At 46.9% G+C, this 27,015-nt stretch overlaps 1 protein-coding gene across 4 annotated transcripts in view; it reads right to left on the bottom strand.

The window, feature by feature from the left end:
* Positions 1–668: 668 nt before the first annotated feature.
* The window catches only part of PLS3 (plastin 3), a 54,712-nt gene continuing 28,365 nt past the window's right edge, over positions 669–27,015 (bottom strand). For 3 of the 4 annotated variants that reach the window (XM_063346216.1, XM_063346214.1, XM_063346215.1), the window contains 16 exons: positions 23,391–23,477; positions 15,341–15,504; positions 12,886–13,015; positions 12,318–12,450; positions 10,900–10,981; positions 10,069–10,234; positions 8,792–8,934; positions 7,448–7,474; positions 7,245–7,340; positions 6,560–6,755; positions 5,553–5,631; positions 4,785–4,899; positions 4,532–4,665; positions 3,544–3,667; positions 2,819–2,943; positions 669–1,989 (listed from right to left, as the gene is read on the bottom strand). In XM_063346216.1, the coding sequence (XP_063202286.1) occupies positions 1,857–1,989; positions 2,819–2,943; positions 3,544–3,667; positions 4,532–4,665; positions 4,785–4,899; positions 5,553–5,631; positions 6,560–6,755; positions 7,245–7,340; positions 7,448–7,474; positions 8,792–8,934; positions 10,069–10,234; positions 10,900–10,981; positions 12,318–12,450; positions 12,886–13,015; positions 15,341–15,504; positions 23,391–23,457 (1,914 nt within the window). In that variant the 5' untranslated portion in view covers positions 23,458–23,477 and the 3' untranslated portion in view covers positions 669–1,856. The remainder of the gene's footprint in view (positions 1,990–2,818; positions 2,944–3,543; positions 3,668–4,531; positions 4,666–4,784; positions 4,900–5,552; positions 5,632–6,559; positions 6,756–7,244; positions 7,341–7,447; positions 7,475–8,791; positions 8,935–10,068; positions 10,235–10,899; positions 10,982–12,317; positions 12,451–12,885; positions 13,016–15,340; positions 15,505–23,390; positions 23,478–27,015) is intronic. The other variant, XM_063346217.1, reaches the window with a different exon arrangement.

Raw genomic sequence — 27,015 nt, 5'->3', positions numbered from 1 at the left:
TTCATCAAAGCCACTGGTGGTTCCGGGGACTCCTGCGCTGTCAGGCCACTGCTTTGGCAAAGCCCAGCGGACACCCAGGCCCTCACCCGCGGGTTGCACGAGTGCAGGAATTGATGCATTGGGATCACCGCCTCCCTCCAGCTCCCACCGCCCTGTTCCAGCCTTGCTGGACACAGCGAGCAGGCAAGTCCCCCCCAACAGCCGGTGGCTGCTGGGCACCCCCTCTCACACCAGGCACCCCGAGACCCAAATCACGCCAGACTCACGTCAGGTGCCCCCACGCCATCAGACCTGTGGTTTCTGGAAACGAGCCCGGCCGGCACATTCCTGACGCAGGGAACAAATTCTGTCCTTCCCCCTGGGTTTTGCCCTAACAGGGCTCTTCCCCTACACCTGCAGACATCGTCTTTGGGCACACAGCAAGACCCCAGGAGCAAGGTTTTACAGAAGTTACCACAAAGGCAAAGCCTCGCTGAAACACAGGTCGAGAACGACCACACTGCCTGTGCCCCTTTTAGAAACTAAGAGCTCCTCAAGCACATCTCGATTCAGGAGTATCATATACACCAATGGACCTGGCACAAAACAAAAAGATCAAACAAAGCAAAAGCTGAAAACAACTGAGGACAGGCTGCCATGCTGGGTCAGTGTAAATAAGGAGAAAAGTGTGTATTTAAATGTTTTTATTTCAACTAATACTTTGCCACCATATTACATCACTTTGAATAGCTTGGAATAGCAATATGATCTCAAAATATAGCAAACAGCTTGCCAAAGCAAGATAATATTAAATCCTATGGATACAGCATCTTCCTTCTTTGGCGACAACGCTTCCTTTTATCTGTAAAAATAGTTTTATGTTCCAGAACATTTGCTGTTCAGTTTATTGAGCCCTGCTGTTTAGAACATTTGCCTCTTCCCTGCACAAAACCTCCCCACAATGTAGTATGGTTTTATATCCAACAGCATTTTAAATAAAAAAGTTATAGTTTTCATGCAGATTTTCGTAAAAATTATTTTCTAGGTGCACAGAACTGAACCAAGATGCATACAAAAATGCATTCACTTCCACTCTCAGGTGTAACCATGCCATCAGCAACACAGTATCATATGCTACTGCGAGAGGTCCAAGGATGGTGGTATTGTCATATATAGTATAACTTTAAAAAAAAAAAATAAAATAACCAAAAAAACCCTTTTTATAAGCAGCAAGAGAAAAAAACTGCCATGCTTTATTTGTAAAGTAATCAAAATAGTTAGATGTATAAAAAAGCACCATGTACAGAGAATACCAGAGGAAGATCCATCTTCCTAATTACACATTTCTTATTTAGCATTGCGAGCTGGCCTGCAGGTCCCAACTTGTACTGTAGCTTTATTTGCAGAGTTAAGGAAGTGGTCAAACCTAGAATATGCTTGGACTGTAGGACAGAAATTAAACTGGATTGCAGATAGAAGTTAGATTTGTTTCCATTACAACTCATACCAACCACCTTATAACCCTCAGGGGTAAAAAAAAAACCCACGCACCAAGAATCTGAGAAATAATGGGGTGAAAACAGCTCCAGAGCAGTATTGCAAGATGCAGGTCTGTTATGAATGCATTTCTGTGAGCTCTTGATAAGTTAAACTTTCCTTTGGGAAAAGAGCACATCTGTTGGTTAAAACTCCTCTCCCTGAGAATTTTGATAAGAGTTTGTCTTGCAAAGCAAAACAAAGTCCTTTGAACTTCAACAGTTCCTAGGCCAACAGCATTTCAACGTGGTCTCAGCTGATCTGCTACTCATGCACCCTGGGTGGCAGGTTGGGTTTTGTTGCTTTTTGTTGTTTTTTTTCCTTTACATAGATCAACCCTTTTATACTCGCTTCATCCCTCTGCCCATCAAGCAGGCAAACACCGTCATGACCATCTTCGGTTTCACCTCCACAAGATCTTCTGGAAGAGCATAAACTCTGGCACCGATTCTTCTTGCCATGGACACAGCATACCTATTCGCCACGGGAAGAGGAGGGGGTCAGCACCGAGACTGCTACCAATAAATGACAAGTCAGCTCCTGCCCTGTCCAACACAATTTCACCTATTATCCTCTTTATTAAGATTCGTTATGTGCAACAGTCCAATCACACCACATCTGTTCATTTTATAAGTGGTTTTTTTGATCTTTTGCTGTATTACTTTTCCACAGTGGAGAAGGGTGTCTTTAATGTGCAAATTGACCTTTGAATGTCAAGTTCCCTTTACTAATAGTTAAAAAAAATGTAATTAATATTTGTTAGGGCTAATAGATAGGATGTATAACCAAGGATTAATCAGCTAACATTTAAATTTCTCCTTCTGTTTGCTCTTCAGGAATAATCAAGCGAGACTATTATCTGCAAGAAACTTTGCTGTCATTCTGCCACCGCAGAACAGTCGCAGAACACACATTTCAAAGGCATGTTGTAATAGGCACACTTTAAACTTGACAGCCTACGATGATTCAGCGAGACATGAGACATACAAGGGTTCAGTTTCAAATTCCTGAGCACTTCCTATGCCTGAACAAACAGGTGAGAAACAGAATATCATCGCTAAGAGCTGCTTGGGCTGTTCTGCATTTCTCTAGACCAGCAAGAGTCCAGCCAACTGCTCCCTCCAGCGTTGCAGGCAAGGACAGCAATTAGATTTCAGGAAGTGCTGCCTGTCTAAAAGGTACGCTGTTAAAAGAGATGAAAAACCACAGTAATAAACTGTGGTAAAAACACTTGCAGCTGAAGGCTGACACCTAGAAGGCGCACTCTTTCAATGGGGAAAAGCTTTTGAGACAGCAAACTTACTTAGCATTATTTTGTTTGTCATCTTCCGATAAGTGACCAGTCTTTACAAGGTCATAGTTGATACACCCGGGCTGTATAGCATCAATTAAATCCACAACCGCCAAGCTTGTGCTGATAGTCTTGTCCTAGAGACACAGGGACAGACAAGTAAAGACAAATGTCTAATCCGTAAAGCAGACTGCTCACCTCAATTCAGCTGCTCTGCAACGTGCAACAAAACAAGCTTTAAATAAGCCATCAAAGCAGCAGCGATAGTGATTATTCCCAGCTGGACCACAGGGAAAACCAAACTGCTACTTCTCCTTTGGTAATAGGTACATGATCATTACTCCAATTTACTGCAAGTGCTCTGAAAATACAGAGCAGTAATGGATGCGCAGGCAGCAGATCTGCCTTGCTGACCAGTCCCCAAGGGACAATGCTCACCTACAACTGCTCGCCGCCTCCGGCCCCTGTGCTACCAGCAGCTCAGACCCATCTCTGCCGCACAGCCCAACCACCCTGCCTCCTCTGCCACCCCGTCAGCTCTCTCGCCCCACTGCCATTCCCCACCGTGGGCAGTCCTAAAAAGTCTCCTCTCTGGTAGCTTGAAGCCCCTTTGTTCCCAGCACAGAGTGAATCCTGTCCTGTTTAAACCCCTTTTAAGATGCCCCTGCTCTTTCTCCAGCCAAGGAAATACATTTTGGGCACCCTTCTCCTTTTGGATGCAAGAGGGGAACCTGCACCTTGAAGTTCTGAATGGAGGTGGACTTGCCAGCTTCTTTCAGGGTCTGGTTTACCCAGCTGACTATAATGTCATCGTTAGCTTTCTGACCGTCACCCAGGTCCTCGAGGACATTCAGCGTGTACCTGCAAACCAGCAGAGAGAACAAGATTAGGCACAGAGCCTGGGCAAAGCCCGGGTGAGCACGCAGCCAGGATGCAACGTGGGCCCATGGCAGCTTGAAAAGTCTTCACATAGTCTCACATCTGCTTTTATTTTTTTTTTAAGACTCCTTTAGCAAAAAGGAAGAACCATCTACCTTATCTGAAGTGTGATTGCTGTTAAAGCATTTAGTCTTTCTAGCCTTTCAAATCCTTTAATACAACATCACAAAACTGCCTGGGCTTGGGACTTTCGTTAAACTGTTTCACCATTGACCGTGGGGTTCACACATCACCTAAAAGGTGTGGATCAACTCACAAGTTAGCATTCTGACCTCTCAATGCCAAATAAGGAGCTACCATGCAGCTATTACCCAGATAAATATTATGTATTTGCATCATCTTAGAATTCTTCAGAAACAGATAAGAAAAAGGATGATGAACTTTATCCATGATAAATCTTCCCCCTCCCCTCATTCCAATGCAGAAGGGGGTTACAAAGCAGCCCTGGACTGTTTCCCTCTCAATTTCCAGTTAAAAATTAGAACATAAAAGTTGTGTACATGTTCCTGCTTAGGGTTTCTGTGTGTGGACCAGACTTGAGCAGGCGAAAGAGAGGTGATCCTGGTCATCAGGATGTCCAGAGATCCTCTCTGCTCCAGCCTCTCATCTGCAGCAGGATTGGCTCTGCCGCAGTTTTGTCCAGCTGTTTCTCAGAAACCCCCCAAGGATGGAGGTTTTACCATCTTTCTGGATGACCTGTTCCAGTGCTGCAGTGCGCTCGTGGCAAAAAAATTCCCAAACTCTGTACCCCATTCACAAATTTTACATGTTTGAGCCAGGTCCTACCTTCTCATCAACTGCCAGACTAAGGCTAGTGTCAGCGTTGGGTTTCCATCATTCAGATCCTGTCCTCCGATGCCAACCAGCGAGAACTTAGCTGGATGCTTTCCCAAGTCTACAGCGTAGTTACAGTTTTCTAGCTACACAGGGAAAGAGATTAAACAGAAAAATCACTCACAAATATACTCACTTGACTGGAAGCCTCAAATAGGAATTTTTAGTGTCCATAGCTTCTTTTAAAGTCTTTTGAAATGCTTACCTTCTTCATATTTGCTCCAAGCTTAGGGTATGGAGGCTTGTTAACCTTATTCCAGTCAACAGGAACTTTGATCTTTTCATATAACTGTAGTATTACCAGTGCATCTTGGAGATCGCTGAAGTGGAAAACATTGATTAAGCCTAATGTCTCAAGACTTAAATGCACTCGAAGTTTGTCACATCATGAGTAATTACTACTCTTTACAGGTTGTTGCAATTTCAACAACCCTGAAAAGAAACAAAAATTCAAAACATTTTGTCGTTTTCAGGGCAGGAGAAATGCTCCATGCTTAACATCAGCTGGCTACTGAGCTAAAGCAAGTTTTAGCATGGTAAGAAGCAACAGATCCAAAGAATTCTGCTATATAAAATCCAAAAGCAGCCACCTCTCTCCACTGACTACAGGGACCCAGAGTACCTTGCCTCCTAACTACGATGTCTTGGTTAAGCCCAAAAATTAGGGGATACAGAATTTATTTTCAGTTGCTCAAGCAGATCTAAATGTGTTGGGGTTTCAGAGCATCAATTTACACAAGATAGGGGAAAATAAACAAACAGTCTTCAGCCCTTAAAGCCAGTTGCTGGTGTGCTAAGTGCTGGCTCAGAAATCCCTGCACGACGGACTGCAGAGAAGCTGCAGTGAGCATCTCCCGCTCCCTGCCACCACCCCTTCTCGGGCTCTTTGCTCGGCGTTGTGGGCAACAGGTCACCGGTGGGGATACACCTCCAGTCTGATCTAGCTGGGTCTCCCCAAGAGCCTGACGCTTACCCGTAGAGGTGATTCACATGGGGGTTCACACCAAGGGAGTTCATCCAATTGCGGAAGGTCCGTTCCTCACGTGTCTCTCCTAGATAAGAGAAAACAGGTTCATGCAACTTCTGCAAACTCAGAGCTGCACAGGGGAAGGGCAAGGCAGGGACCTTTGAGCAGCACAGCTCATCGATTAGGTTTTCAAGCAGAAAAAAGGTATTTTTTTCTATTATAATTTTTTCAAAGGAAGATGGTTGCCATGATATCTAATTTTGATAGCAGTGTGATTTCTCCAGGCCTCAGAAGAGCGTGCCTTTTGCAGTTTCTACAAGAAAAAGTAGCAGGAAGGTCTTTCACACAGCTATAGCTAACTGCTGCCTGGGAGCCAGGCAGCCAAAGCCCTAATCCCAGTTCTGCTGTCAATTAGTGCTCCCACAAACATCTCGCTGCATTACTGAGGTTCTCCTGCTCATCCCAGGGAATGGCAACATCAACTTCCCAGGCCTGGCATGGGGACTGCTGGGGCGAGTTCAGAGGAGGCCACAGAGATGCTGGGAGGGCTGGAGCCCCTCTGCTGTGAGGGCAGGCTGAGAGAGCTGGGGGGGGTTCAGCCTGGAGAAAAGAAGGCTCCGGGGAGACCTTCCAGCCCCTTCCAGTCCCTAAAGAGGCTCCAAGAAAGCTGGGGAGGGACTCTGGATCAGGGACGGGAGCCATGGGATGAGGGGGAACGGTTTTAAACTGAAAGAGGGGAGATTTAGATGAGATCAGAGGAAGAAATTCTTTGTTGTGAGGGTGGTGAGCCCCTGGCCCAGGTTGCCCAGAGAAGCTGTAGCTGCCCCATCCCTGAAGGAGTTCAAGGCTAGGCTGGACGGGGCTTGGAGCAACCTGGTCTGGTGCAGCACTGAAGCCTCAAATGATAGGTGTTACCTCAATGGAGATACCACCACAGGCACAGCTTCTTGCGACACAAGTGTTTACTTCAGATATTTCCCTCCTGCTAATCTTGTGACTGATAGGGCCATCACCTTCCAGTAGGGTCCAGTCGATGTCCTGGTTTTCAGGCTTGGTAAGTGCTGGGTACTTGTTGAACAGGTTGGCAACGAAGGCCAGGTTCAGTTTGGGATTGCCACTGACCACATCAGCCGGTGTGACGAACTGCCGGCAGCCAAGCCGATCTGCCTGCTGAAGCATGTACTCTGCTCTCCGCAAGTCGTCCCTTTCCTGCCAGGGATGCAATGGACAAGAGCTGTCATGGAAGAGACTGGGCTACAAAGCAGATGGGAAGCTCCTGACTGCTCCCTTAGGCGTCAGTTGCTAATCAAAGGGATGAATGCATGGTAATCCCCAGTGCCGTGGATGTAAATGTCCTGGTTTGCCTTGGTATTTTTCCCAGCATGGTGCTTTCCAAGTTTATGTGCTTTCCAACTTTTATGCTTTTTGAACTTGGTGGTTCAAAAGCAGAAGGCAGCATGCCCCCGAATGGAGCAAAACCACAAAATGGTTTCTCAATCACATACGTTAATTGGCAGGTAGTGACCAGGCCTGCAACACTCACTCATTCAGCACATACCCGAGGTGCACACACGCTCACTGACACCTTACACGCTCTAGAAATTAAGATACCAGGTTACCTAGATGTCATGGGGCAATTACAGGGCACAGGTAGTTCGCGATTGTACAGCACGAGGACACGACAGCCTGAATACCTACATTGAAACCCGACATGTTAATATCGATCTGAGGTTCTCCTTCTTTCTGCCCTTTAGGTGCAATTTGATTGAGGAGGTGGAAATAAGCTCTGGAATCCTGAAATGGATGAAAAAGAAAATTCACGTCTCCTGCACAGCAGTGAATACACCATAACAATTCATTTCAGGCTCATCCAAAATGCTGCACATAATTTGCTTATGTACCTTTACTGAATTACCAAAATCTGTAAGCTTAAAAGAGCACGATGGCAGAAATCCAGGCAGCAGAAAAGGAAACAGAAAGGGAAAAGGTTAGAAATATTTAAGATGAAAACTATGAGGTTTAACTGTTTGAAAGCTGCCTTTGCTGCAAGCTCTGGAGTCACAGCCCCCTCACAGTGACCCCATGCTGCTCTCACGGCCCCCACAGCCAGATGCCCCAAGGCGGCCAATTCGTACTGCTACAGCAAGGATGAAAATGGCTCAGCGAAGACAAAAAGCTGATTATAAGAACTCTGAATGTCTCCTCCTGTGCCTGCCCATTAGCTAGAACAGCTTAAAGGAGAGAGGCCAGGGATGGTCACAAACTAGGAGAAGGAAATAGCTGCAGTAATTATTTATCAACTACAAGTCCCTTTAGTCCTCAGCACTAAGAAGGACCTCAGAATATCCTGGCAGCCGATGGGTTGCACCAGACAAGCCAGCAGCTTGCTGGCTTGTCTGGTGCAAAGCTGTAAGCAATTTTGATTTTGGAAATAAGGGTGACCATGTGCGTGCGCACGCATGCGCACACAGAGGGGAGGTCTGGGCTCCCCATGCACCTCAGCTATCAATTCTTGTTTCCACCTCAACAGTGCTTTACCCTGCAATCCGCTGCAGTCCTCTTTCTCCTCCTTGAAACTGCTGGCCATGTGAATAAGCTCCAGAAATCTGCTGAGACCAGGGTCCAAAAACCCCCACGCTGATCAGGAGTCACCACCCTCCATTTCTCACTAGTGCTGAGAGAAAAGAGCCACCCCCTCACATCTGAAAAATAGCTGTAAGATTCCCCGCTCCCATTCCTACTCAGCCCAGTGTAGAGAATAAGGGGTCTTGTTTCCCATCCTCTCTCCAGCCCATGGCATTTTGGATGAAATGCCATCACCAGCCGAGAGCACATGGAAGTCATACTCTCCAGGGATGCGGTTAAGGATTTCACCCTGTCTGAGCGAGCTGCATGCCCTTGAAAAATTATTTCCATCAGAAGAGATGTATTTAGAATGTTTGTAAACACATGAGTAATACTAGTTTCCTACTCTATTAAAACATGCAACAGCTTTGTAGCAGGATCCCACTAGCACTGGAGGGAACACTCAGACAGTTCAACACTGTGCTCAACCTTATGGCAAGACAGAGCAGCACTGCAGTACCTTAAATATTTAACATCAATAAAACCCTCGTTAATCCCACTCAGTGTATTAAGAAAGGTCCTGTCTGCAGAGGAAGGGCGTCATTTACACATCCAGAAACGGCCCTGGCTGGCTCCCAGCCTTTTCCCAGGCACGTGCAACCCAGGAGAGCCCTCGGTACCTTGATATCCGAGCTGAAGTTATTGATTTTGTGCCAGCCTGCGTTTTCCAAGTGGTAGTTGGCCCATCTTAGGAGCAGCTCTTCTGGGGATAGTTTCATAAGGTCCTCCAGATTTTCCCCATCACGAAGTAAGGCAGCCAGTGCTAGAAGAAAAATGCTCGTGAGGGGAAAGAAGGAGTTTTCAAGAGGCAAACCTACATGTCAGAATTAGAGCTGCAGCAACGTTTCAGGGGGAGAAGTGGGGGACAATACCAACTACTGATTAAATCAAAATAATCTGGGTATTAGTGGAGTTTTCCTGAGTTGGCTGTTACACAGAGGAGTGTGAATGATCTAGAAAACTCTGTGTGAAAAATATTTTCCATTTTCTTGCATAATAAAATTCTCTAGATTTTAAGTGCAGCCTTTTAAGCTGATGACAGTAAGCTAAATGTAAATGTACTTCTATCTCAATGAAAAAGTGCTTCCAAGCAGTTTCATGTGCACTGTTAAAAAAAGCCAGAGAAGCCAAGATAAGCATCCTTTCAGCTGGTCTGTGCTTCCCTTGCAATTTTCAATCTAAGCCAAACAACGTTACCACTTCACGATTGGGAAGTTTAAATAAAAGACGCTGAGGTCCCTCCATCCATCTGGGTGCTCTGATAGCCCATGCAGAATAACAGAGCTCTCGGAATGATCTGAAAAGTCTAAATTTTGGAGGCTGTCATGCAGGGCCAAGCGAGCACAGTGGGGAGAGCTGCAGCCCTGTTCTCCCACCGCCGAGAACGAAGCCAGAGCTCAGCTGCACCGCTGGCAGCAGCACGGAGTTTAAGAGAGCCAAGTCATTGCGAACACACTCCCAAAAAGCTGAAGCCCTCCTCTTTTTTTTTTTTTTTTTTTTTTTTTTTTTTTTTTTTTTGAGGAAGATGTGCAGTTGTCTACAATCCCAAGGGGACGCAAGCAGCTTGTGCCAGCTCCCAACACCATTGCTGAAGCACACCGGGAGAGCCTGCCCAGCCCCAGGCATCACAAAGCAACGCATTGGCACTGCAAGACACAGCTTGACGTCAGTCAAGATGACACATGTTACCAGGGTGGCACAACCCCACTGAACCCGCTGCACGGCTCCAAAGAGGCTGGAGAGCTCTTGGCTTGGCACGTGCCCTGAGGAGCCCGAAGGGGAGTCCCTCGCTTTCAGCGGAGAGGAGGGGAGGGAAGAGGCAGCGACGGGGCTGGAGGTGACAGCACAAGCAATGTGGTGTTCACACTTTACAGTAATCACTCATAGTTTCATTTACCTTCATTTCTGCTGAGCTCGATGTCAGCAAACAAGCCGATCTTAATGATCTGCCAGAGAAGCCCAAGGACCAGGTGGGGTTTCCCTTCCCTCAAGTCCTCTGCGCCAATATTGACAACATGACACCCGATGGCGGATGCAGAATTCAGCGCCAGGTTCAGGTTCTCCTGCAAACAGCACAGCCGAGTGAGAGACAGCCGGGGGAGATGCTGCTTTGCCTTTCATCCAGCGCCAGCAGAGCTGAGATCCCCCCCTCGTCCTCGCTCCAACGGCAGCACCTCGGAGGAAACGCTCCCGGCCACTGAAGTTTTAATGGAGCAGTGGTGGCAGCAGGCTGAATCACTAAGGACTGAACTAGGCACCAGGGTTTAATTTCAGCCTCTGGTATTTAATTTCAGCCTTTTGAGGTAGCCGCATCTAGTGGTGTCAACAAGAATAAGGCTGGAGAATTGTTAAGTTATACGGACGCACACACACAGGCATCCTTGCAAAAAACCCCCGTTGTACTATGAAATGATTCACGGACAGCCAGCGCCAATAATCACGTTGTTTTAAAAGACAGCGCTGTTTCTAACAATGGCAGCAGTATCAGGTGCGCACAGCATTTCGGCTGTTTTTCTTATTTTGTCATTAACTCAGCTTTTTTGTCTTTTGAACTGTACCCACAAGCACTGTCAATTATCACAGTACAAAACTGTCTTTAATAATTAAACGTGAGTTATAAGACTCACTCCTTTCCAGAGTTCCACAAATAATGCCTCGAGTCACCACGCTGTCTTCATTAATTCTACCCGAATATGAATTTCAGCAAAAATACAGAAATGTGTTATACCTGAATTATGAACGGCGTGAGTTTCTTCTTGTTAATTGCTCTTTCATCAATCGTGTCCGGAACAGAAAGATTGATCATTTTGCTGGTAGGAAGAAAAACAATAATATTTCAACAACATTTAGTATTTAATCTCAACAATACTCAATGCACTGTTACAATACTCACCACAGTAGATTTCCTTTTGCCTGTTTGATTTTGTATATTTATTTTTTTTTTTAAAATCAAGGTTGTGTACATCAGAAGTTAATATTTACATTACCAAGAATGTATTTGTAACCAATAGCTAAGCCTGAAACCTTAAACATGCCACTGGCCACTGCTGATCTCAGCCGCTGGAGCAAAAGGAGCACATGAATTATTCACAGCGCAGCCCCTGGACTAGCGAAGACTCGCCGCTCTGTTGACGTCCACTGCAGGTTCCAGTAAGACAATGCGCTCCCTCCCACTGTAAAGGTGCACTGCTGCTGGCAAGAAGAAACTGCCCCCAAAAAAGCACAGGCACTTTGAGAGCTCAGTGGGAGCATGTGAGCGCAATGACTTTGTAGTCAACAGAAAACATGGCAAGTTTTTACTTTATGTTATAAACTGCATCCTACTCAGTTCAGTCTTTGCCCGAAGACCTGAATTACGTGAAACCGGTGAAATAAAAAGAGAAATCACAAGCTAAACAAAACAAAACAAAAAAGAAGAAATGAAAGGCAATAGGCAGCCCACTAAACATCTTTTGCGTGTTGATAGAGAGTTACTGAAATTCCAGGCTGATCCAGTTCTCTGTTGTATTAATTCGTTTACATTTAAAAAACAAACCAAACCCACAAAACCGAAAGAAACCCCGTACATAAAAGGCAGCTGGCGTTTAGCAGCCCAGGATGCCGTCCGTTTTCAGCACGCAGCAAAATAAGTTACTTTACTAACCTACTGCAGCTAGTATCAAAAGCAACAAGAGGATTCCCAGAAAATCAATTTTTGGCTTAATTCATAAGGTCACTAACATTCCCATAGAGGCTGCCCTCTGTCTTAACATCCCAGACAAAAAAGGGCTATTTAACATATCTGCCCTCCCCAAGGTACCTAGCGTCAGTCTGAGTTTGCATCAGGACAACTCCCGCTCCCACAAGGCACCTTCTCCCCCTCAGCAAACTCGGTCTCAAGCCGAGACAAAAACACTAGACAAAAATACCAGTTTATGAAGTTGGCATCAAAGCCGAAGCATCACGCAATGACAACGAAAGCCTGGGTGACTGAGCCCTTTTTTATGCATGCAAAACATTATGCACTCACACTAGTCGCAAAACCAGCCTCAAATAGGATGAAAATTCCCCTAACTACAGTTTGGGGAAGTTATTTTGGTAATTTTTTTTTTTTTTTTTTTTTTTTTTTTTTTTTTTTTTTTAAATTCAGGAGCCCTCATGACTTACCATAGCACAATCCCATCTCCCACAGCTTTGAACAGGTCATCTGTATTTGGGTTCATTGGAATAACGTGCCTACAGTCAGGATCATTTTCCAGGGCTTTGTTTATCCAGTTTACAAAGGCATATTTTTCTTCCTCTAAGATAAACAATTGTAAATTTAATACAGACTTTTTCATAACATAGCAAAGATTTTCCCAAAAGAATCAGTGTACAATAGCCCAGGGAAATAAAAGCCCCGCTGTCATTACCACGCTATTTTATTAGTCACACAAAGTTTAAAGAAATACAACTTTCACTTCCAATTACTAGAATATTACTCGTTACTCAACAACTTTATTATATTCAAGTGTGACACAGGGCCTTCATCAGCAAACCCAGTTAAGAAAACAAAGAAACACACATTTAATTTACACACTGCTAATCTGGCATCACCCTCTAATTCTGTCCTGCTCTCCCCTTGACCCGAGATCATTCAGCTACGGGAGAACCAAAGCAGAGCGCATGGCAGGGCAGTAGAAATCCGTTATTTTGGGGATACGGCGTCCCCGCGGGCTGAAAGGCAGTGCGATACCTGAGTAGGAGTGCTGCGTCCCCTCGCTGGAGAGCTCCGAGGTCCCCCCGATCGCACAGATTCCTTCCTTCCTGTTAATTGCTTTTCTGAACGTTTTAGCGATATCGCTGCTTTTCACCTCTTGGAAAATCTACAATTTAAAGTGCTCTGTTAGATGAGAAAAACTCTTGTCTTCATAAAATGAAAGGGCCACAGAAGAAGCTATTTCCTCTCGGCTTTAAAGCAAACTTTGTAGTAAGATCAGCAAACGTGAAGGGCCCAGCAAGGGTGTAGTGGTATTAAATTTAACATGGGTAGTGGGCAGAGAGTTGTCCCGCTCTCTCACACATATTGCAAGTGTCTACCGAAACAGAAGCACTAGGCATGAAGTATCTCACATACATTTACCTTTTCCAGTAGATTTCAAGAGACGATGACAAAAAAAATGTGAAACCTTTGCAGTCAGTCCGAGAGCAGGTACACATGCAGCAGTTTCCGCAGGACCAAAGTTGAGAAAGCTGTTGTGCGATTTTAACCTGTCTGTGTAAGCCAGATGCTCGTGTGGCCGTGACTTTAGTTCACACAAAAGACTTTGTCCGCAACCCAAGAAACCATTCTCTTTAAGTGTGTAACACTCCAATCTGCAATAACGCGTAACAGCGAGCACTCCAGGTAGGGATTCCCCCTCCCTCAACAGCAGGCTTGGGCTAACTGACAAAACACCCTCATGTTTGAGGGCAGAAGAGATGCTTTAGCGCAGAAAGACTGCACGTGCAATTTGCGCAGGTCATATGCTCCTATTAGTGGCCCTGAGGTCCCACAGAACTGAGCGATTCTCAGAAAAAAATACATCCGATGGCTTAAAAGCCTACTGTAGCTCCCTCAAAACTTAACCAAATCAGTTTCAGCCCCACTGAAAACACAAATGAGATGTATGAAGGTTCTCTAAATGCTACCCAAATGCAGAGGTGTCACTGCAGGGCCAGCCTGCTGGCCTTACCTTCCCCATCCCTTGACCACAGGGGAGGTGGCAAGTCACGATGATGACACTGCACAGTTAGACCATCTCCTGATGGCACACAGAGACTTTACTCACCCCAGTGATCAGGTAGAGCTGAGTGACGACTCAAGAGCCCAAAAGTTCGGGATTTTCTGGTTGGTTGGTTTTAAACATAGGGATTTTGATACCAATTTATTTATTTTAAAGTTTGCTGGACTAGTTAGTGGTATTGTGTAATTTGGAATCTTTGAAAATACGTGCTTTAATGCTGAGGTACCACTAAGTCACTTGGCCCCAACCTCAAGTCAGTTCATGTCGTCCTTTGTACCGTAAACTCCAGCAAAATTGCTCACAGCCAGAAAACAGCAACAGTTCCGTTTGAAAAAAATCCTACAACTAACCATTGCTTCTACTGTATAGCTTAGTGGTCCGTAAGATGTTTCGTGTTTACTCGATCATTGGCACCACTCAAGTGTGACAGAAAAGATCTACTCCTTCCTCCCTAGTGCAAAGTTAGAGTTATGGCCCAGCTCAAACCACCAGTTGAAACATGCACCCAGCATGCAAGTGTTCACAAACTGCAGACAAGCTCCAACTTACTAGTTGACTCCGAACTCAATAGTTCAGAGGGTCTGAAAACAATTAAGGAACAGAAGGTCAAGATAAATTAAGAAATATCAAGAAAAATAGCTGACATGAAAACAGCTCCCTCAATGTAGTGCACATACTGTTACTACTCTTTCAGCATTCAGTCATCAGACTATGAAAAGGCTGAAGGGATGGATATTGAACCAGTATCTCAGTGTTGTGCTGTGTAAAAATAAAAAATTCTGACCTATTTCTACAGAAAAAGGCTGAAGGTTACACCCATCCTCCAGCTTCTCCTATCTCCTTACTCCCCTTCCTCCCTTTTAAGGCAACAAATGGATCTGAGTTTCCCTAGATCAGCATCTAGAACTAATCTGAAAGTGCGTCTTGAACTGCTCTCTCAAATCTTTAGCAAATACTTGTAGTCCCATTAAATTGAGAACGGAAATGATACTGCTTCATTGGGAAAAGCGTTCATCTATGTGCCTGGAAAAACTGAGTAGCTTCCAGTCAATACTGTAAGCTTGGAGAACTGGAAGTCTTTTTTCCAGTTGTCACCTCATGTGGAAATGGTCTTTCGGCCTCCAACAAAGTTTTCATATAGGAAAAGCATGTGGATTCTTTCTGGTTTTCTGTTTAAAACCCAACATATTTCCCCTCTGTCCAAATGTAAAGGCTGGCAGTGACAGCACAAAACACAGTCATATGCAGAGATCTGTACAAAGAAACTGATTTCTACACGGCAAGTCCTGAAGAGTCATCACTTTGTAGAAAGAAAACTAGGATAAAAGTGGCTGAGAAGCCAGGTTCAACCTCTTTGCCCTCTCTTCCTTAGCTGTGTCTAAAAGGGGTCTCCCAGGCTGCTGGAAATTCAGAAATACAACTTACATAGACAAACTCTTCAAAACTAATCTTCCCATCTTTATTCTTGTCGCCGTCGATCATGAGCTTCTGGATGATCTCTCTCACTTTGTACCCGGGGAGAGGCAGGTTGGCTTCCTTGAAGAGCTCGTGCAACTCATAGTCGCAGATGAACCCGTTGCTGTTGAGGTCTGAAGAAGAGAAGGGACAGGAGGAGGTTTAAGAAATGTGCCAGTACTCCGACAGGACCAGCCCCAGACAGTGGGGCAGAAACACAGCCCCCATGCTCAAAAGCGCTTTACGGAGAGCAGCCTGCACACTGGGGATGTCTACAAGACATGGAGGTAAGGAGGAATCTCCTAGCATGGCCCGACACAGCGTACCTGTTTTGGGGCCACATCGCACAGAGCATTCGTCTTTGCTGAAAGCAAGATCCGTGTGGGACCCGGACACACAGCAGGATATCCACACCAAAAATACCAAGCCCAGGTAGTACGCTATTCAACAGACACCACCAAGAATACAGCAGGAATCAAAGGCATGCAGTAAATACAGATGTCACATCCTCAGAGAGTCCCAGTGCAAGCCATGAGATCTCTCTGGCTTTGGACAACGGCAGCTTCAAAGCAGAGCTGACCAGGACGGCTCTGACCCACGTGACTGATGTAAAAGTTTCACAACAGAGCATCTGCATTTTCATCAATGATCTCCAGAGTGGTTTTGGGGTTTTTTTGGGGGGTTTTTTGTTTGTTTGGTTGGGTTTTGTTGTTTGTTTTTTTTTTTTTTTACATCTAACTGCAGCTGGCTTTGCATGTTAAAAATAGATGGTAATGAAACCCAGCACTTCTTACTTTCTGAACTGAAAACACTAAGTCAGCTCTGCATTTACACTTTTTTTATCATGTTGATAATGATGTTATCCATTTATCGCTGACAGAAAATTGCAGCCTGATTTTAATGCTGCCCAAGAATGCTCTGCAAGGACATCTGCTTTGACAGTCAACCACCAAGCCACAGCAGCACTGCCTGCTTAGCGAGATGTTATCGCCTACTAGATTCAGGAAGAAAGAAAACAAGAATGTAGTGAGAATCCGGAGCTTTTCACGTCAACACATCCTAACCCCTCTGGGGACGTCACCACATTTATTGAGTGCACAGGGCAAATCCAGCAGCCCTAGTCCTTCTTCAGGCGAGCGAGGTTGTGCTGCCTGCACAGGCAGAGGCTGGGTGCCTCCTTCCTCTGGCTAACCAGGGGCGAGCAGACAGCGTGGTTCACTGGGCGGCTGGTACCCAGGCTTCGGCAGAGTCGAGTCCACGAGCAGCCGAAGTGTCTGAAGCTGTCAAACATCCCAGATTCACATCCCAAAACTAAGCATGACCCTCCAAGCACGTTTGGAGACAGGGATTCAAGGCATGTTGTGCTGTCACCAGCTCAGTAGCGATGTTAAAATCCCTTTGCTGCAGGCAAATTGCCCAGGGAAGTTAATTCAGTGTCTAAGCTGACATCTCCTCCCAGAGCTGGGGCCATGGGGAGGTACCAACCCTGCATTACTGCTGCTGGTGGGGGACACCTGGATGGGCTGAGGAGGTGGAGATTTGGTGGTCTCCTACCACCGCCATTCAACCACAGGCTCCGCAAAGGCAACACAGTGCCTGTATTGAAGACATCAGCCGAGCTCTTTAAGGCTAAACAAGAGCAGTCTTGGCATTTAAGCAGCTGCCTTACCTTCTCCCTCACCTCCAGAGCTCCTGGCGCTGTGACGGTGCGCTGCCGAGTGCCACCGCACCGCTGCCAAACACGCACCCGTGCTGCAAGGCACCCGGCCCCGCTCGGCTTCCCCCAGCCACTGGTCCGCCCATATCCCCCACTGGAGGATTCTGCTGCTCTTCATAAGGCAGCCGAGTTAAATTCCACTCCAGCAACAGTTTCTGCTGCCCGGACAGCCTGGCAGCCCGCAGGCTGCTGCCGGCTCCCCAGGCTGCGCGACCAGAGAGCTGTAGTTGCTCTTGTTCACGAGGGAATCCCACACCACAGCCACCGGGGTCAGTATTTATGCTTAAAGGGAGATGCTTTCAAGAATAAAAGAAGACAATCAGGAAAGCTGTAAAGTCTCTTTTTTTTCTAGCAGATTTTGAAAGGCAATTTACTTTTAATGAGGTGTCAGTGGTGACTTTTACGTTATATTTCACAGCAATGCTCCAGCAAGCAGCACGTCCTCACCACCACTCCGACCTTCCTCATTTTCCAGATCCATATGGGATTTTAAAATTCTTTTTATAAGTTAGCAAGAAAGTGAAATTCAAATGTTTAGTGGCAAACATCCAAAGTAACACAGAGCAAACCTGTACTCCCTCCTACACCCCGGGCCCTAGGTCTCAAACTAAAGAGCATCAGTTCCAGTGGATTAATAAATACGATAAACTATTTTATGAAAAGTCAGTTTTTACAATAATGCTGATGAAATAAAGGGGTTCGGGCTACTGATAGCAACAGGCTGCTGTCTGGCCTTCAATTTTACAATTTTATTCAAAAAAAATATAAGCTTACAAAGGCAAGCTTTATTAAACAGTCCAGCCTGAGATGTCATCAGCAAACTATTTCCCCTCTAGATAAATCCCAGCTTATTCTGTTACAGCTTTCTTATTACTATGTCTAACTCCACAATATGCATCTTTTCCCTGCCTCACAGCCAGTGAAGAAAATCAGGCAATAAGGGACTTGGTAATCTCCGGGGCCTATGGATCCGAAACAAAACTCTGCTTTCAGCCTCAGCATGCCAACAGCCAACATCCATCGCTTCAGCCTGTGCCTGACTGAACCAACCACAACCCTTTGCCACGCTGCCAAATTAAGCAGGTAAATCCAGAGATACCCGTTCATCACTTCTTCCCACCCAAAAAAACCTAAGTTTTACATCTACCTGAATGTTAGTAGGCAAAGGACAGAGAACAGTAAGACTTCAAAATAAATATCGTATCCTTGATATTACCATGGGTGTGATTTTGATTCGGATTTGGTAAAGGTTTTCTTCTTGACGTGTCTAGCTTAAGTATTCAGAACTGTTTCTGAACCAGGCTTGCATGTGCCATGTCTGAGCCTATTCAGAAGTGAAAGGGAAAAACATGATATATAGTATTTCACAAGGCAGAAGCCTGTTGGGTGGGACAGCAGGGAACCCAGCTCCGAAGTCCCTATCTCTAACACACTGAAGAGATGCACGGGTAAAAGGATGCTTAAACCTGTTTAGAGCTCAGTTCTACGTATGAAGCCCTGCACGTCTTTTAAGGGTACAACCTAGTTCAAGGGATTAATCCCTCACCTTCCTTTTATACTGGTTTGCTTGCAGAACAAAAAGCCATAACTTAAAAACACTGACTGAAATGCAAGAGAGGAGTTAGCCCAGGCCATTGGCCGGTCCATCCCCACTTGCTCAGCAGACGTCAATCTCGACCTGAAAGCATCAAACCTGGCTGCAGGGCAGGTATCAGGAATTTACCGCTGTCTGGGTCAACACATGCCCATTTGGAGGGTTTCGTTCGCCCCTGAAAAGCAGCATCTTCCCAGTCCTCCAAGCGTGCCTAGTTCAAAGAAGATTTGCCTCTGCTCACCAAAAAAACAAAAACAAAAAAAAAACCACCCAAAATTAGCAGCTCTGCAGCACGAGGAGCCATCTGAAACACACTGACCATGAGTGCATGTGGCTCAGGAGCATGACACCGGGAAAGATGCTGCCCATGCGGAGGGGCTGCACACCAGTGGCTCTCAGCACCCGCGCTGGTCTGAGGGACAGCACAGCATCAAGCGTGAAGGACACCCGCTGCGCAGTTAATGCCCCTTAACTCACTCAAAACCCCTGCCTCTCAGGACCTAAGTTCTTCCAACTCTTAACAACATCCCAAATATCCACCTGGAAGAGTTACTCTTCCATAGTATCCTGGGAAAAAAAATTAATCACTGATTTACTTCATAGATTAAAAGGGCATCTATGTCCCTGACACTTTGGGAGCGTGATTTATGAGCAAGACCGCTCTGTTGGTTCAACTGCAAGACCCCACACCAACTTACTGGTTTTGCAGTAAAGATGCTCTCATTTCAAGTTTTATCTTCTTGGCCACAAGAAGGGCAGATTTAAGTGCCAAAGCCTGGTGGATGTGCTAGCCCGCAGTTTTGGCTTGGTAGCAGAGTCGAGTAACCTTAAGTAGAGATTGACTACGTGATGGAATATGGACTCATTCTTCTCTTAATGTGTCCAAAAGCCTTTACCCTGTAAACATGGCAAACAGGCCTGAGACCCCATCCCACAGGGCAGCTGCTTCCCTTCCCATTGTCTCTGTTCCCCTCTGGCATCACAGTCAAATGTACAAAGCAGCAGCATTAGAAAATAAAAAGCAGCCACCTTTGCAGCACCAGCGTAATTACTTCCAGCATTACCGCAGGCCCGCCATATGGTGCCTTGCTGGATGTCCTGCAACAGGGCCAGACTTCAGACGGAAGGTGGTCTGAAGTCCCTCTCTAACAAAATCTGAAATGGTATTCAGCAGCTGAAGAGGCTGTCAAAATAGAAGCTATCCCAAATGAAATCCTTCGGCGTACGGCCCGGAATTACTAATGGAAGAAAGCAAAATTGTTTTAACAGACAAGCTGCAGCCCGGATTCATTATAATCTGCCCGTCGGAAAGGAAACTACAGCACGTCTGAAGTTTCCTATTTCTACTGAAAGATGCATGCGCGCCAGCACACCAGACCCGGGAAAGGTCACCACAGAGATGTGCGGCACCATCTCCTGCCCATGTGCAGGTGGCGCAGCAAAGCCGCAATAAACAAAACCCAAAAGCTGCTTCAAGCTCTGGCTCAGCTTCCTCCAGACAAGTACTTAAAATAGCTTAAATAACAGGATGCAAGAGGGGAAAGTAACCCACACGTTTCCTTTTAAGGATATATGCTCAGCAGGACACACTCTAGCAGGATCACAGATCCCTGTTTGCCTTAAGCTCACATTTCAGAGCATTGTTCTACCACCTTGCAGCAGCGAACAAAGTGTTCAGCTGGGTTACAATTTTTCAGTACTCCGTGTTTCCAGAAAAGATGCTTATCTTTGCTATCAGAAGCAAGGAGAAGGAAGACAAATAAACAGAGCGAGTTTGCAGATTTTGTTCCGCCATGCCTCCCCTATGAAATGCCACTGTTTGGCCAAGTACATACCTACCTGTCCCACAGCACAAAGTCAGTGATCAGCTGAGATTTGGAGCAACCTGCTCTCCTCCCACTAACCTGCAGGTCAGTCAAAGCCTAGACAGTTCTTACGCCCCACTTAATTACTTTTGTCAGATGTTAAAATGCCTTTTCCCCCCCACTGCTGTTGACCACTTGGATCACTTCCCGTACAAATACCTGGTTGTAGGATGCTGGGAGCCACCTGTCTGAGCTGTAGCTGACTGTAGTGCTAACCTCAAACCCTGGTTTCTCCCCAGGGACTGCAGGTTGTCTGGGGCCTCTTGCCGGCTGTCAGAGACCTGCACACTAGCTGCGCGGGAGAGACGGGATACCTTCAAGCGGCATGGAAGGCAAGAGGTGACAGAGTACAAGGTAACGCACCTCATTGCCTTCCAGCATCACCAGATGTCTCAATCCGGTCCAGCCGCATACAGAAAAGCTGGTCAAACAAAAACCTTTAAAGTGCCCTCAACCTGCACATCCAGAAGAGCACCCTGCCCCATGCTAGAGTTAGAACAGGTCTCCAGGAAGCCCATGCAGGTGCGCACTGGAGTGGGGCATGTCTTGGTGAGCAGAAACCACCCCGTGGGACGCCTCCTCCTCCCCACATCTGCTTTATGACATCCTAGAAGCCAGCCAGCAGAGCTTTGCTACAACCACGCTTCTCAGCTGTGTTCCAAGTCTTCCAGGTAGACGGGAGACGAAATAAAGGCTTCATTTAAATAAGCAGGCCTTGGTCCAACTTTTCTTCACATCCAGTAGAGATAGCATTAGAAGTTCCCAGTGAAAGTCAGTCACCCAAGTAGTGACCAGTCCTATAACCCAGAGCAAATATGGCTCCTTTAGGCAAGAATAAAAGGGATGAGAGCATTAAAGATGCTCCTGACAGGCTTGTTCCACAGCAAAGCTTGCGGGCTGTACCATGCCTAAAGCACACAAAACAAAAGGCAGCTGAAAAGGACTAGCAGATCCCATCTCACTTGTGGGTATGTACAAGCTAATTATCACATTTCTCAATAATACATAAGTTTTGACACTGCTTTTATCATTTAAAACCAAACAGGTTTGCACCTCCTGAGCAGGGTGAGCTGGTTTCCTGAAACAAACCAGGATTTGACGTGGGTTTCTCTGTGTTTCCAGTGCAAAGGCAGCCATCCATCCTAATCTCGATAATTTCCCCACACGCCAATGACAAAAAGCCACCACATTCCAGCCAGGTTAATCATTTGAAGTTTATCCAAGGACAGGACGGGCTGCCTGCATCCCAGCCTCATTAAGGTTTGCACCCCGAGGCACGTCAGGCAGTGAGAAGCACGATGGTCACTCATGGTCACTCGTCTCCCTCTGCGGCAGCTCGCTTCCACCTGCTGGAAACATCTCGGGAAGAGCGAGACAGGAGACGGAACTGCCTAAAATGCAAGCTGCTTCAAGTGCCAATAGGGAATACTGCCCCGTGACAATCAGTTGTCTTTGAAATCCATATTTCTCTCTGCCAATTGCAAATTTAGAGCAAACGAGAGCTTTAAGAGCCACCCTGCTCTAGAGGGCAGCTTACCCAACACAGATGCGAGGCAACTACCAATTTGCATTTATAGCCAGTGCTCAAGCGACGACGATGTCCAGTTAGGAAACCAAAGCACCGGCTTTGATCACTTGTGCAACTCATTCCCTGCCGGTGCCAGTCCCGGCTGTGGCTCCCAGCTGCGCACACCGCCCTGCCCGCACGGCTGCGGTCCAGCTCCCAGCCCAACCCTCCCTGGCCATTCTCTCATCCCCCAGTAAGCTGTTTCAGGAAACTAAACCAGCAGAAAACAATTTTTCTCCATGATGTCAATTTTCTGCCCATTTCAGCTTCCCGAAGCAGCCTGCCAGAGGCTTCTGCAATGCCAGCGCAAGGGAAAGCTGGAAGGCAGGCAGAGTGGCTTGGGCTGTGCAACCCCTTCAGCATCAAAGGCTGGTAGGGAGGTGAGGACCAGAGAAGAAACAGAGCCACCAGAGGGCAATGCACATGCACGGCAGCCGCAAAGCATTCTTTTAGCACCACAAGTTGCTCCATAATGGTCAGGTAAACAGACACTAATTAGGTTTTGCCTCCAAGCACACCGAAGCGGTGCCTGAAATGCACCCACACAAACCAGAAACGTAGCACCTACGCACACAGCTCAGCCAATTTGCCAAACCCAACATCATCAGAACTCAGAATTGTGCAAGCCCTGAAGTGCTGCCTGGGCCAAAGTAATGCAAGACCCGTATGGATACTTCTGCCATCAGGAACCACACAGCCCACTAAGGCTGTCTGCCACTGCTAGAGGCGTCTGGAGCACAAGTCCTGCAAGGAGCGGCTGAGGGAGCTGGGGGTGTTCGGCCTGGGGGGAGACCTTCTCGCTCTCTACAACTCCCTCCCTGAAAGGAAGGTGTAACGAGGCAGGGGGTCAGGCTCTTCACCCAAGGAACAGGCAATAGGAACGGGTTGTCAAGCATTGGAAGAGGCTGCCCAGGGAAGTGGTAGAATCACCATCCCTGGAGGTATTTAAAAGACGTATAGATGTGGTGCTGAGGGACATGGGTAACTTGGCAGTGCTGGGTTAATGGTTGGACCTGATGATCTTAAACGTCTCTTCCAATCAAAATGATGCTATGCCCACCAACAGCCGGACTGCCCATATCCCTTCCTTTGGGCTCCTTGGCTAGAAGTGACAAGCCAGAACCAAAAAGGCTGCCAAGAGACTCCTTGGCACAGAGATCACCACGAGAGCAGCAGGCTGCCCACATCCTGCTGGCACCACTGATCACAGAGGTGGGATAAATCCATTTCAAACGCACAGCAGACAGGAGCAAGGTGCCCTCCTCACTGTGACTTACCAACTTTGGCAAAGGCCTCCTTGAGTTCCTCCAGCTCATCTTTGGAGATTTGCATGGTGTTGGCCATCTCATGAATTTAGGGAGTACCTAAAGGGAGAAAAAGCACACTGTGTGAAACCAGGCTGCATTCAAATGCCTGCAGTTTTGAACAGCAGTATAGCAACAATCAGTACCAAGGTCACTACAGTTCTTGAAGCCACATTTACCTTTCCACTAAGAAAACAGATGTGTGAAACTCGGAAGGTGGGAAATGCACTCCTTAACAAGTCAAAAATCCCATTAGCCTTGTTAATATTTAGCTCTGTGTATTTATTTTCTGGGCTATGCTGTTCTACACACATTAAGGTACCTGCTACCAGCGTGTTCTCTAGGTCAGAAAAGCTCACATCTCCAGGGATTTTCCACAACTTTGAACAAAATCAGAATCCAGAGTTAAAATATTAATGCAAGAGCTACTGAACGCTCTCTGCCTGCTCGTCTGTCCCCCGAGAGCACACAGCTACCACACCCAAATAATACAGATTCTGCACAGTACCCGAAAAGGGTCTTTCTGCACAAAGTAGTGTACTTGATATTGTTTGCAAAAAGGAAACAGCCTGCTTTTCTACAAGAAAACTGTTTGAATAAACACCTGCCTATTTCCCTGGAGTCAGCCTCTCAATAAACCATGGAAGCTAGAGGCTGTTGGCACAGCCACTGCCTCCTCCACCCTGCCGAGCATGGCACGGCAGGAACACCACAAAGCCAGTACGGAACAGCAGGCATCTGCCACGCTCAACCCCGAGCACGCAGACACTCCGCTTGGATCAGATCTGCTTCGTGTTTAAGAAACAGAGAGGATGAAGCATGCAGTTCCTACACCCATCTGCTATAATCCTCCTTTCCAAGCACTGATGAGATGCCTGGACAGGAGGTGTCACCTTAAGGATGGGAAAAGGCCAGTGACCTGCCCACATCCCCTTCCCGCGACAGTCATGACAGCAGCATCAGACACCCCATTGGCACTTTGGCCAATACTACCGAGAGATATCAGGGATTGATGGAACAATGCGAACAGGGCAATCCCAACAAAAAGGCAGGCGCCAATAAGCACATTCTCGCACACACGCTGGCTCTAGCTCAGGGTCTTTAACAGCGGGGACTCGGGTAGGCTCAGTGCAACTTTAAATGAGATTTGCATCCCAAGATTTTCCAGCTCCCGCTTTGTTAGCTACAGTCGCTGTAAGTTGAGAAATAAAAGGTTCCTCCTCTGCCTGTGGGAAGAGACACAGCTGACGCCTCCTCTGTAAGCAGAGGGATGAGGGAGAATCCAGGCTTACCAGCAGGATCCTGACCGGGCTGGCTCGCTGCTCAAGCGACAAGAAGCTCAGTTCACAAATGCCTGTGCTCTGATTAGCAAGCCCCTTTTGTCTAAGGCTTCCAGCTGCCTTCACAGGCACTTGTTAGCTTCAGAACACAAGTTTGCCTGTAGCTGTAAATATTCATTTTCTGTAACACTTCACTCAGTCTGGAAAGAGCGAAGTGGTTGGAGACGGGAGCGATGGGGAGGTGTGGCAGCCTGGGAAAGCAGCTCAGGCAGGTGCCAGCAGCACAGAAACTCAACCAGAAGTTGCATCACCGCAGAGACATGAAGGAAAGCACATCAGACCCCACCTCCCAGCATCTGCAGAGCTTGCAGTGGACACGACGAGATGTTTAACAGTCAGTAAAAGCCACCACCAGCAAGACAGCCAACTTCATCACCGGGCTCGTACAGCAAGAATGGGGCAGAGGGAGGAACTGCAGCAAAGATGCATCAGACTGACAGAGGGGAAAGAAAAATAAAAAGCACCACAGTAATCTGTGAAACAGTATAAAAAAACTTACAAGTGAGGGTAGTTGACCAAGGAAACGCTACCATGCAGGTCCTTGGAAGATTGAGGAGGGCTGCGTCCTGCCTGTCTCGTGGGATGCCCAGTCCAGGACTGCCCCTTCCCGGCAGCACTCCCACGGGCACCCCGGTGCCACCAAAACCCTGCTGCTGCTTCCAGGGGATAAAGGAGCGGCTCAGCCAGAAAGTCAGCTCTGAGCAGGCTTGGTGCACGCAACAGAAAGTGGATTTCCCAATTGGCAGAAGCACCTGGGGAACGCGATCGGGACCAGAGCCAGTTTTGGCTACGCAGGCGGGCGGGCGGCACAAGAGGACGAGTTATGAGACTGACAGTTCAGCCAACCCTCCTTCACAAATTCTGCCCTCTTCCTAATCCTCATTCACATCAATTCATTTTCAAACCATAAGGATTTCCCTTATAAAGGGATTTCCAAAAGCATCATTACCACTTCATTGGAATTTAATTTGCTGCTGACTATCTCTAACATCTTTAACACCAGAACAAGCAGAAAACGCCACCATAAGCCAAGAGTTTGTAAGAAAGCTGCTCTGTTTGCCTTTATCGGGGAAATATCATGCTCTGGATATGCCCTGCAGTTGTTTGCGTGGGTCTTCACTTAAAAAAAAAATTTCCCGTCCAGGCCTTAGGCGGTTCACCTCCGTCAGTAAGTCTACAAAACAGGTTTACTTCTCAGCTGTCATATCGGTTCCTCCTTCTCCATTTCTCTGCTTGAGGGGAGAGAGGGAGAATTTGAACCAACAAAGAAAAAGCAGACGCTTGACCTTGTTATAGCTGTCTGGGAAGGGGAAAGGATGTTATGATATAACAACACAGTATAGGAAAAAGTTAGTGGGCCACCAAGTTACAAGTTGACAGGGACTGCTAAGCTCCCAAAGCAACTTTACAGAGTTGGGTTTTTTTTGCAGTGGAGAGGTATTACACCAACACTGGCACGCTGGGCCAGGGAGCCTTTCATTTTTTTGGTGTGCGTGGGTTTTTTGTTTGTTTGCTTGTAATAGCTGAGTCTAGGGCATTAAGAATCGTGTTTTTCATTCAGTTGCATTTTTAAACGAGAGGCTTTGTCTTCAGGGACATAAAAAGCCCTTTTAGGGCGCTGGCATGGGGCTGGCCCGTCAGCTGGCTCACTGGCCGGCCGTGGGCCGCAGCCCCACACTGCTCACGCCTTGCCACCACACACCGCTCCCACACAGCGGAGCCACTGCCAGGGCACGCAGTGACAGCCGGAGACGAACTCGCATGTACAGACCCATTTTAGAGGGAGGGAGAGAGAACGAGGGGAAAAGAGGAGACAGAAGTGAGGTAGCGATCCCACATGCATTTTACACCCTGGTGGCAGATGGCACGTTGCTCAATGCACACATAAACAGTGTATAAGGAAGTGGTTCCTGCTCCAGATCCCTTTCGCTCCTGCCTTCATCCCTCAGCCTGGAGAAGAAAAGCAAAGGCAGCTCCGTAACACACGGATGCACAAGAATCATAGCATCATCTAGGTTGGAAGGGACCTTTAAGATCATCGAGCCCAACCATCAACCTAACGCTGACAAAACCATCACTAAACTGTGTCCCTCAGCATCACGTCTGCCCGGCTTTTAAATACCTGTTTCAGGTGAAATCTCAAAACACAGACAACACAGTAATTGCAAGCACCTGCCCCACAAGGCATGTTTGCCTGACACAAACATGCACTGAGCCCTATGTGGGGAACGGAGCTGTATCCATTCCACATGCCGACA

Source organism: Chroicocephalus ridibundus, chromosome 9 (assembly GCF_963924245.1).
Source record: "Chroicocephalus ridibundus chromosome 9, bChrRid1.1, whole genome shotgun sequence".
NCBI lineage: Eukaryota > Metazoa > Chordata > Aves > Charadriiformes > Laridae > Chroicocephalus > Chroicocephalus ridibundus.
This window is presented reverse-complemented; position numbering and strand designations above follow the sequence as displayed.